General features: G+C 57.5%; 4 protein-coding genes, 1 non-coding gene and 1 pseudogene across 7 annotated transcripts; 3 read left to right on the forward strand and 3 right to left on the reverse strand.

The window, feature by feature from the left end:
* Window positions 1-130: 130 nt before the first annotated feature.
* H310_02514 lies at window positions 131-201 on the reverse strand (annotated as a pseudogene). The gene has a single exon. The product of its transcript is annotated as a tRNA-OTHER (tRNA).
* An 8-nt stretch (window positions 202-209) lies between these two features.
* On the forward strand, window positions 210-282 carry H310_02515. Its single transcript has one exon. It is a non-coding gene; the product is annotated as a tRNA-Ala (tRNA).
* Window positions 283-1545: 1263 nt separating this feature from the next.
* H310_02516 (aconitate hydratase, mitochondrial) lies at window positions 1546-4124 on the forward strand. Its single transcript, XM_008866049.1, has 2 exons — window positions 1546-1659; window positions 1706-4124. The coding sequence occupies exons 1-2, from the start codon at window positions 1603-1605 to the stop codon at window positions 3983-3985; spliced, it is 2337 nt and encodes a 778-aa protein (XP_008864271.1). The 5' UTR covers window positions 1546-1602; the 3' UTR covers window positions 3986-4124.
* Window positions 4125-4386: 262 nt separating this feature from the next.
* On the reverse strand, window positions 4387-6599 carry H310_02517. Of its 2 annotated transcripts, XM_008866050.1 has the most exons (7): window positions 6270-6599; window positions 6017-6209; window positions 5799-5972; window positions 5407-5571; window positions 5110-5349; window positions 4693-5067; window positions 4387-4634 (listed from the first exon to the last, which is right to left on the reverse strand). In XM_008866050.1, the coding sequence occupies exons 1-7, from the start codon at window positions 6587-6589 to the stop codon at window positions 4479-4481; spliced, it is 1623 nt and encodes a 540-aa protein (XP_008864272.1). In that variant the 5' UTR covers window positions 6590-6599; the 3' UTR covers window positions 4387-4478. The 2 variants fall into 2 exon arrangements, with proteins under 2 accessions (XP_008864272.1, XP_008864273.1); XM_008866051.1 differs by having other exon boundaries at window positions 5407-5972.
* Window positions 6600-7032: 433 nt separating this feature from the next.
* Window positions 7033-8893, reverse strand: H310_02518 (hypothetical protein). Its single transcript, XM_008866052.1, has 3 exons — window positions 8314-8893; window positions 7646-8270; window positions 7033-7599 (listed from the first exon to the last, which is right to left on the reverse strand). Exons 1-3 carry the CDS (start codon window positions 8858-8860, stop codon window positions 7173-7175), a joined length of 1599 nt encoding a protein of 532 aa, XP_008864274.1. The 5' UTR covers window positions 8861-8893; the 3' UTR covers window positions 7033-7172.
* A 335-nt stretch (window positions 8894-9228) lies between these two features.
* On the forward strand, window positions 9229-9879 carry H310_02519 (hypothetical protein). The gene has a single exon (XM_008866053.1). The coding sequence runs from the start codon at window positions 9286-9288 to the stop codon at window positions 9766-9768; it is 483 nt and encodes a 160-aa protein (XP_008864275.1). The 5' UTR covers window positions 9229-9285; the 3' UTR covers window positions 9769-9879.
* Window positions 9880-9968: the final 89 nt, after the last annotated feature.

A 9968-nucleotide genomic window follows, 5' to 3' on the forward strand; every position in this document is an offset into this window, starting at 1 on the left:
GGGGGGGGGTGGTTTTTGATTTTTCTGAAATGTCGCGAACAGGTGTTTTTTAACCGGAACGCGAGGCCCCTCATCCGGACATTCCTTCTTTCCAGGTGCGCGTGACGGGGTTGAATCCGTCGGAAAGTATAGCGGATGCCCGGAATCGAACCGGGGACCTTCGGGTTACAAGACAGACGCTCTAACCACTGAGCTATTTGCAACACCTGGGGGTTGTAGCTCATATGGTAGAGCGCCCGCTTCGCATGCGGGAGGTACAGGGATCGATACCCTGCTGCTCCAGACTTTTAGTGAAAATCTCAATGTTATATCTTTTTTTAACTTGACAGTTGACGTTTGTGCCATAATGATCACCGATGTCCTGGAGTTTGCCTTTTTCAAGCAAACGCTGTGGCATTTGTTTACGGCGAAGTGGTTGAGGCTGCATCGTCGCATGCTAAAGTAGAAGGTCCATCACGCTCCGCAGGTTAGCACGATCAGCGACGTTGCGAATTTTGTTTGCAGGACTGAAGCTCCCACGCTTTGAGCTGACCTTGTCGATATCTTGGCTGAACATCTTTGAGAGAGTATAATCGTACGTTCGCTCTGCAGTCGCTCTTGCATGCATACGTTGAATAGTAATTGAGCTTCCAACAACATTGGCTTTGCTTACAATGGCGCAACTACATGAACATTTTCTGACATGGTGGCGTCGGTATTGCCCGAGAGGATGTGCATGCACGTACGTTTCTGATGGTCATTCATCACTCTAGTTTGCCTAAGGTGGACTGGTTCATCTGTAGTTGACGCACATTGCTGCCACCTGACACGACTTTCGCAGCGGTGTGCACGTGCAGCACAAGTTTGAACACCTCGTCCATGGCAACACAGACAACGTGTACACGTACCGTGCTTCAGTTGCATGCATGGCCCATTCCTCTCCCGGCTCTTCACGAGAATCACACAGGAACAAGTCCACTTCCTCGTTGCGGATGCTGGATCACGCAGGAACGCGTTCGCTTCGTTCGTCGGGATGCGGGCGACTGTGGAATCTGCGGCTTCGGATGTTGAAGGGCCTTGATTCCACCAATCAGCGACAAGAGTAATTTTGATTGGTGAAATATAAATTCTTGTCAACCACGCCGCCACCTCATCAGAAGGAGACTTCCCTCGTGTTCGAAACACGTTCGGATCGAACACAGAGTCGGCACGGTTTTGTGTTGCCTGCCATCCATGGATACCACGTCCATTCCCCACACGATATCGATTGTCCGTACAGACTGTTTGTTCCGATATATATATATAAAAAAGCCACTTGACATGTGTCTCTCTCGTCTCGGCAGGGGACTCTTGGACGCCGGTGCGTTTCGACGACGACGAGCGCGCGTCGCTTAACCGTTACATGTTGACGCTAGAGAATTTGGCGGTGTTTTAAACGCGTCCGAAACGTTTCGTTTTGTGTGGTGCTTATCCGCTGATGGCGCTATTTTAATTGTACCTGTGATATTTTGCAACCAAATATCTTTGGATTTGTAAACAATGCGAATATAAATTTTCCCCATCTTCCTCGACAGTTGTGGATGTGGCGCAGTGTCAAATTTGCTGCGTCGGTCTCACGCCACCATGATGATGTTGTCTCGCTCTGCGCCCCGGCTGCAAGCCATCTCGCGCGCGTCCACGGTATTGCACAAAGTACCTGAGTAAGGTGTCTGATGCATGGTTGTAGCGCGCGGCGTCCACGACCCCGTTGTCCGTGCTCGACCCCAAAGGCAGCGCCACGATTGAAGAAACGTACGCCAAGATGGAACACAATCTCGGCGTGATTCGCAAGACGTTGAACCGCCCGTTGACGTTGGCCGAAAAGATCATTTACGGCCACTTGGACGACCCCCACTTCGGCACCCCCAAACGCGGCGAAACGTACTTGAAGCTCCGCCCCGATCGCGTTGCCATGCAAGACGCGACGGCCCAAATGGCCGTGCTTCAATTCATCTCGTCTGGTCTTCCCAAGACGGCCGTGCCGACCACGATCCATTGCGACCACTTGATCACGGCGGAAAAGGGCTCGACCATCGACTTGAACACGGCCAAAGACGTGAACAAGGAAGTGTACGACTTTTTGGCGTCTGCTGGCGCCAAGTTCGGCATGGGTTTTTGGCGCCCTGGGTCTGGTATCATCCATCAAATCGTGTTGGAAAACTACGCATTCCCTGGTGGTTTAATGATCGGAACGGACTCGCACACCGTGAACGCTGGTGGTCTCGGCATGTGCGCCATTGGTGTGGGTGGAGCTGATGCCGTCGACGTGATGGCCGGCATGGCGTGGGAACTCAAGGCTCCCAAGGTAATCGGGGTCAAGTTGACTGGCAAGTTGAGCGGCTGGACGTCGCCGAAGGACGTGATCTTGAAGGTCGCCGACATTTTGACCGTCAAGGGAGGGACCGGCGCCATCGTCGAATACTTTGGCCCTGGTGTCGAATCGATTTCGTGCACGGGCATGGGCACGATTTGCAACATGGGTGCCGAAATCGGCGCCACGTGCTCGACGTTCCCGTACACCCAACGCATGGCCGACTACTTGAATGCGACGAGCCGCCCCGGTTTGGCGTCGGCTGCCGACTCGTTCAAAGCCAACTTGGTTGCCGACGACGGTGCGCACTACGACCAGATCATCGAGATCAACTTGGACACGTTGAAGCCGTTGCTCAACGGTCCGTTTACGCCCGACCGCGCCAACTTGGCCGGCAAGGGCATGAAGGAAGCGAGTGAAAAGCACGGGTGGCCGACCAAGTTGTCGGCCGGGTTGATTGGGTCGTGCACGAACTCGTCGTATGAAGACTTGAGCCGCTGCGCCGACTTGACGCAGCAAGCCAAGAAGGCCGGCTTGTCGTTCAAGGTCCCGTACTACGTCACGCCCGGGTCGGAACAAGTGCGCGCCACGATTGCGCGCGACGGCATCCTCGATACGTTTCTGGAAGCCGGCGGCACCGTGCTCGCGAACGCATGTGGTCCGTGCATTGGTCAGTGGAACCGCACGGACGTTCCTCATGGCGTCAAGAACTCGATTGTGACGTCGTACAACCGCAACTTTGCCAAGCGCGCCGACGGGAACCCGGAAACGCATGCGTTTGTGACGTCGCCGGAACTAGTGACCGTGTGCTCGATTGCCGGCACGACCACGTTTGACCCGGAAACAGACACGTTGACGACGCCCGACGGCAAGCCGTTCAAATTTGACGCGCCCCATGGCAAGGAATTGCCGCCGCGCGGGTTTGACGCTGGCGAGGACACCTTTCAACCGCCGCCCGCCGACGGCTCTACGTTGACGGTCAAGGTGAGCCCGACGTCGGACCGGTTGGCGCTGCTCGAGCCATTTGACGCGTGGGACGGCAAGGACTTTATCGACTTGCCCGTCTTGATCAAGGCCAAGGGCAAGTGCACAACGGACCACATTTCGATGGCCGGTCCGTGGTTGAAATACCGCGGCCACTTGGACAACATTTCCAACAATATGTTGATTGGCGCGGTCAACGCCGAGAACGACGAAACGAACCACGTGCTGCATCAGTTTCACGGCACGTACGACAAGGTGCCGGCCGTCGCGCGCGCGTACAAGGCGGCCGGCATTTCGTGGGTCGTGGTGGGCGACGAAAACTATGGCGAAGGGTCGTCGCGCGAGCACGCGGCGCTGGAACCGCGCCACTTGGGCGGCCGCGCCGTGATTGTCAAGTCGTTTGCGCGCATCCACGAAACCAACTTGAAGAAGCAAGGCATGCTCCCGCTCACGTTTGCGACCCCGAGCGACTACGCCAAGATTTCAGGCCGCGACAAGATTTCGATCGTTGGCCTCGACTCGTTTGCGCCCGGGAAGCCGCTGACGCTCCACGTGACGCCGCCGTCGGGCGACGCGTTTGATGTCGTTGTCAACCACACGTTCAACGACGAACAAATTGAATGGTTCAAGAACGGCAGCGCGCTGAACTTGATGAAAAAGTTGAACGCGTGACGTTGCCGAGATAGAGGATGCCGTCCATAATACACCCGTTTGGTTTGAGTGGTGGCTCAGCCCCGTTGGTTGCGCGGTGCCGCTGCCTGTGTAGAATGGGCATGAGGTCGTCGATCGACGGCGTCCCGCCGCTCGTTGGCTGTGTGTGTTTTTCCTGACGTGCGCGTCGGATCGAGTGGCACAACGCCATGCTGCTCGCTGAAATGGCGGGGTCGCATGCGGAACCGGCCATTTCAACGCGCCACCTTCATGCACATCTCGACAACGTGCACCGACGTTGGTTAGTGCTCGCCAGATCGATTTGGTGTGCGTTCCAAATCGGTGTGAGTGGACGAGTCGACCGCGCGATCACCCCTCGACGACTCTAGCCGACGCGGCGGGGCCGGCACCAAGCAAGTACTGTGCGCAGCAGGAAGCGTCGTCCCGCCGACACTCCATGGCGCGCGCCACTCGTTTGGCCACTCGCATCTCTCGACAACACCATGTTTTTCATTTACAACGCCGACGGCACGCTCGTGACAAACGTGCAAAAGGCGGTGAGGGTATAACGTGCCCAAAAGTAGAATGCCGTGGCGAGGAAGATCGAGATGGGGAGGGCCGGCAGCGCCTTGTGGAGCACCGACAGCAAGAAGAGTGTGCCTCCCAGTCCCTACGCACGCATCCCCACCGTGAGCACACGACGCGAACGACCCCATCACCACGCGTACCATCAAAATACAGACAAAGCAAATCACACACGTGGTAAAGTCGAAAATGGCCGCGCGGCCGACGAGGACGCTGTAAAAGATAAAGTCGCCGAGCCCGAGCTTGATGGTTTTGTCGTCATCGTCATCGTGGTCGCGCCGCTGCTGTTGGTTGCGGAGATCGATCGCAATCTGGACCGAGCACGGCACGCCGTCGGTGCCGCAGCTGCACACCATGTACTTGTGAAACAAGGACGGCCACATGCGCGGCTGGTTGGCAAAGAATCGCGCCGCGACTTGGTCCACTTTCCACGTGTCGTCGGGGGAATACCGCGCATAGAACGCAAACAGCAGCGCCTTGAACTCGTCTTCGGTCGCGCAGTCGTGCACGTCAAACGGCTACGCACACGGTCACCGCACGACGACACCGTCTGCACGTACCGCAGTCAAGTCGACGCCATCGAGCGACGGCGGCACAGCCGTCGGCGGTGGATCGATCTGTCGCGGTTCGCGCGGCGGTCGAGCTGCCGACGACGGACCGGACGATGAAGTCGGTGGGCGACGCGGCGCGGGCGCAGTGGCCGATGAATTGTGTGCCGCCGCATTGCCCACGCCGTCGCGGACCTCGGCTTCGTAGAGGAGCCCAGGCATCGGCGCCTGCTTTTCTTGGATGAGGTTGATCTAGAACATGCCGAGACGGCATTATTGGCACACCAGAGCGGACAACGACGACAATACCAGAACTTTGAGCGGCCCGCATGGCGTCAAGACGGCGCACAGATCGTAGCACGCAAACATGATGCAAAAGATCCACGTCGTCCACTCGGGCCACATGGAGAACTGCCATGCCAGGATCACCGACACCAAGACGAGGTACGTGTTTTGAATCCACTTGGCAACGCCCTGCACGCACCCGTTAGCACGGAAGCACCGCGCCAGCCACCCAAACCACTCGCCACCCGACGAGGGTTGTCCATGCCGCCGCCGCGAGGCGCGCCGCCACGGAAACTGGCGCGTCAAGCGCGCGTTCATCGGCATGGCGCCGCCACAACGGCTCGAGAGAAGCACACACCAGACGGGGACCGCCGCACGGCGACCCACGTTGAAAAAGCCATCCAAGCCACACATACCTTTTGGTAAAAGATCGCCACGACTCCCACGAACGAGAAATTCACCATGATAAACAAGAACGATACCCAGTCGATGGGCCAGTGGAGGTACGTGTCGTTGACGGTGTCGACGAGCTGGCCGCCGACAAACCCGAGAATCGCCGACGACGAAAACATAATGTACCCCACTAAGATCTACACACTCGATGAGCGCGCGCGACGCGCCGCACGGGACGTACCCGCATGCAGTTGAACTTGTACAGAAGCGCCATGAAGAACGTGAGACCGGTCACGAACCCAATCACGACGAGCGCGTTCACGAGCGAATGCCCGACAACTTGCCCAGCATCTGCGCCCTGGACTTCGTTGTACACGAGGTAGGACCCCATGGAACGCTCAAGGGCGCGACTCCGGCAATTCACGACGGCAACGCTGCGCGCAAGAAGAAATCAAGTCGTGCATGTCGTCGTCGTGACGTATGTAAATTCGTACCTCGCGATCACCATGGTCACACACACGGGCCATACCACAGCCCAGAACGAGTTGATCCCGTGCATCAAGTCTTCAGCCGTTTCTTCGCGTTCTTGTTGTTCGTCGGCCGAGACGTGCGGGGCGCTTGTCGGTGCGTCGCCAGGATGATCTGAGCTTGCAGGGACAATGCCCTCACTCGGCGTCATCACCTGTTCGTACTTGGGCGCAGACGGAGGCACTCCATTCGAGATCGGCATCGAACCATTTCGAATCAGTCCATCGCGCTCCTGGAGCGTCTTGTCTGTAGCCACAGTCGCCACGTCGGTGGCGGTGCCGCGCATCCCGTCGAACTCTTGCAATGCCCCTACATGAAACTACATTGCGAATCCGGATAAATATCCGGCTAGGCCAGACGAACAGCAGGATACAGGCGTCGTGGGCACGTTGCATACAAATCTCCAGTAAACCTGCATCACATCATAACCCGTCTGGTCGTGTGCTGGAGTTGTCTACCGTGGCAAGACGCCGGCGGCGATCGCGCGCTGGAACGTCCTCGGAAGGACCAAGACCCGATCAGGAAGGGACTGTGGAGCGAGGGAGAGCAGGGATAGTGTGAAAACGACACTGCGTTGGCTATCTTTGCCTGGAACACGCATCCAGCCCGCCTCGTCAGCGACAACGCGATGCATATATCGACAACCTCACGGGCCACGCGCGCGGCCTTCTCGCGGCAACGCAGACACCGTGCATGACGATGAGGCGCAGGATAGACAACTCGATCTTACGAGAGACGCATGTGGTCTTTTGGAAGGCATCCACCACAAATGTTCGAGCATGGGCACAGGCAAAACTTTCAGGAGCACAGCCTCCTCGGGTACCTGCGATGTCCGCGACATCAATCAGTCGTTCCATTTAAATAGCATTTCATGACGGCGATGGTTGCCCCCCGAGGATGCGGCGCTCCTCGTCGGCTCGCAACTCGGTCAGGAACGACAGCATTTGTGCCTTGAAAAACTTGAGCTGCTGGAGGTACCGCATTCGTCCCGCGGCCGCTTTGGTCTGTCGTTCGCGCGGGGACATGGCCACAATCTTATCGACGGCATCGCAGATCGCTCGTCCAGACACTGTCCACTCCATGCCCGTGCCGACGCGCCAGTGGTGCGCGACCTTGTAGTGGCGCCCCATTTCTTGGCCCAAGCTCCAAAAGTCGGCGCTCCACACCGGCGGTTTAAACAGTTCCGCGTCGACGAGGACTCCGCTCGATGCGTCGACGAATTCGCGCATGGGAAGGCCGTCCGTGGTGGCAACGAGCGCTCCTGCCGCCCTCGCTTGGTTGATGTAATGGCCAAACCTACATCCACAATTCAATCGCGGTGGCCACGACGGCAACGACGCACCCTTCCATCGCACTCGGGCACAGCATGACGGGGGCAGCGGCCAGGATTTCGCCAAACGCGGACGGGTCGATGTCGGCGCCGTGGCGATACTCTACATTTGCCTGGCGCTGTGGAAACAGCGACTCGTAATGCGCTTTGGATCTGTCGTCCTTGGCCAACACGACGAGCGGCGGCAGGTCTGGCCGCGCCTTCCAGCAGTCCAGGATCGCGCACGTGCTTTTGTGAACACTCCGGCCGTTCGCGTGCACGAACGACACGTGCTGAAACGATTTGGGCACGTGCTTCGCGACGAGGGCCGTCGGGTCGCTCGACGTATGCTGCGTGTAGCGAACTTTGGGCAGTCGGAGTCGCTGGTTGGTGTCGCCGTGGGTCCGCAGCGCCTGCGACGACTCGTTGTGCCGGTCCACCCACCGCGTCAACCGCGAGTACGCATCCCATGTCTTGGCCAAGATGTAGTCTGGCCGGCGGTACTGGTCCGCATTCAACTCGTACATTTCGACGTTCGGCATGAGCACGACCGGCTTGTCTGGTGGAAAGTCGGCCCGGGTTGGCAGGTCGTGCCAGTAGTGGTTCAAAAAGAGCATCGCGGACCGCGGGCACAAGTCAAAGTACGTGAATGACTTGCCTACGGCGTTGGGTGGGAGAAAGATGGGGCGCTGGAGACGTACCGCCGTGAAGAAACGTCCTGTCGACGACCCACTCGGGCAGCGCACGTGCCTGGAGGTACTTGACGTACGCCATGCTGTCCTCGCAGTACCCATGATCTCGAATCGAACTCGGGAGGAAGACATCAATGTCAGGACAATCCGAGAGCGCTCGAACGAGGATCGGCGTCGGTGTCTCGGGGGTCAGCACCAACGCGCGATCGACAGTCGAGCTGTTGTACGACCACGAGATCACGGCGTCTTTTTCGTGCGTGCACACTGCATTCAGGTAGCTCAAGTGCCGCATTTCTGCATTATCCACGTGCACTGGGGCCGATGCAATCGCGGTCTCCAGTGCTGCGAGTGCTGGTGGGAGCGACAACTGTTCGTGCGTGAGGGTTGCAAACAGGACCAACGTCACGATACCATCGAGCACCACATACACGGCAATCATCGCCAACGCCAGAAACAACAGCTTGTGCCACCCGCTGGAGGCCAACGGGGCATGGCCGAAGTAGAACGGCTTCGGGTTCTCCTTCCAGACTTGCCCATATCCGTGCCGTCGCATCATGATGCAGTCTGCGGTGCCAGGAACGCTTCATGTACCGGATAATATGTCCGGATAATACGACATGTCCGTGTATGCAATATCGCGCTTTTTCAAGGGTGGCAGCAATAGGGTTTTTGAGGTTTTAATATAAAACCCGATTGTCTGAGCTTAAACCCGATTTGGCAATTAAAGATTGGGTTTTACCACCCCTGCATTTTTTATCGGTACATTTGGCCAGTTTGGCACGAAAATTGAGAAATTCTACAGGCACCCCCTCGCCAGTTATTAGGAAAAACGGCAAAAGGAGCCAAGATTTGACGATACTGATACTGGGATTTTTGGCTCGATCGTTGCAAATTCACGGTCACGGTGGGAAATATTTGACTCCTGTGGTCCGAATTTTCTCCGAAAATATATCAACGAATGATACCACGTCTACTTCTGCCATGGTGCCGTTCCTCCAAACGGCGTTGTCGCTGTTCGGCATGGGCGAGTTTGCGACGCACCACGCGACGCGCGCTGTGTACGCCACCACAGGCATGCTGCAAGTGTCTCTGCTATCGCTGGGAGCACTCACGTTTGATTCGGAAGATGCAACGTTCCAAAAGATCAAGCAGTCCAAGGTGAAGGCGGTGGCCACCGTTGGCGCGGTGGCGCTAGCGTTCTTGGGGCTCGGCAGTCTCGTCGAAGTGTCGGCGGGGTATGGCCAGTTTATGGCTGCCGCCATCAAGGTCTTGGGCTTTGGCGGCATTCGAAACTATGTGCTCCCGTACGTGGTCGGGAAAAATGCCGAGTGCGTGTTCTTCGTCCTCCTTTTTGCCGGCACGTTGCTCGACGGGTTCGACCCGACCACGTCGTCCGCAGTGACAGCGGCAACCGTTGTTGGTAGTAGTCGCAGCCACCACGACGACCACCATCACGCTGCCTAATCGAGAGAACTCGCATGTCGTCAGCCTTTTCGTTGTGCATGCGATCACGGACAATCGACCAAGCGTCGACAAAGCTCCGCTGACCGACCAAATAAAACCATTTGACTCGCACGATTGACGTCGGTGGCTGCTCGTGGAAGTAAGTGGCACCTGCGCGCACCAACGACCGGTGGTTACGCGCTGGCCACAGCTGTCGGCAC

This window comes from Aphanomyces invadans, assembly GCF_000520115.1.
Source record: "Aphanomyces invadans strain NJM9701 unplaced genomic scaffold supercont1.4, whole genome shotgun sequence".
In the NCBI taxonomy this organism is placed as follows: domain Eukaryota; phylum Oomycota; class Saprolegniomycetes; order Saprolegniales; family Verrucalvaceae; genus Aphanomyces; species Aphanomyces invadans.

Coding starts and splice junctions, on each gene's coding strand:
- H310_02518 (XM_008866052.1), bottom strand. CDS start 8,860: ATGATGCGACGGCACGGATATGGGCAAGTCTGGAAGGAGAACCCGAAG. Junction 8,271..8,313: donor CAGGACGTTTCTTCACGGCG/GTACGTCTCCAG, acceptor CCAACGCCGTAG/GCAAGTCATTCACGTACTTT. Junction 7,600..7,645: donor TGCCCGAGTGCGATGGAAGG/GTGCGTCGTTGC, acceptor TTGTGGATGTAG/GTTTGGCCATTACATCAACC.
- H310_02517 (XM_008866050.1), bottom strand. CDS start 6,589: ATGCGCGGCACCGCCACCGACGTGGCGACTGTGGCTACAGACAAGACG. Junction 6,210..6,269: donor GTGACCATGGTGATCGCGAG/GTACGAATTTAC, acceptor TCTTGCGCGCAG/CGTTGCCGTCGTGAATTGCC. Junction 4,635..4,692: donor GCTTTGTCTGTATTTTGATG/GTACGCGTGGTG, acceptor ATGCGTGCGTAG/GGACTGGGAGGCACACTCTT.
- H310_02516 (XM_008866049.1), top strand. CDS start 1,603: ATGATGATGTTGTCTCGCTCTGCGCCCCGGCTGCAAGCCATCTCGCGC. Junction 1,660..1,705: donor CCATCTCGCGCGCGTCCACG/GTATTGCACAAA, acceptor GCATGGTTGTAG/CGCGCGGCGTCCACGACCCC.
- H310_02519 (XM_008866053.1), top strand. CDS start 9,286: ATGGTGCCGTTCCTCCAAACGGCGTTGTCGCTGTTCGGCATGGGCGAG.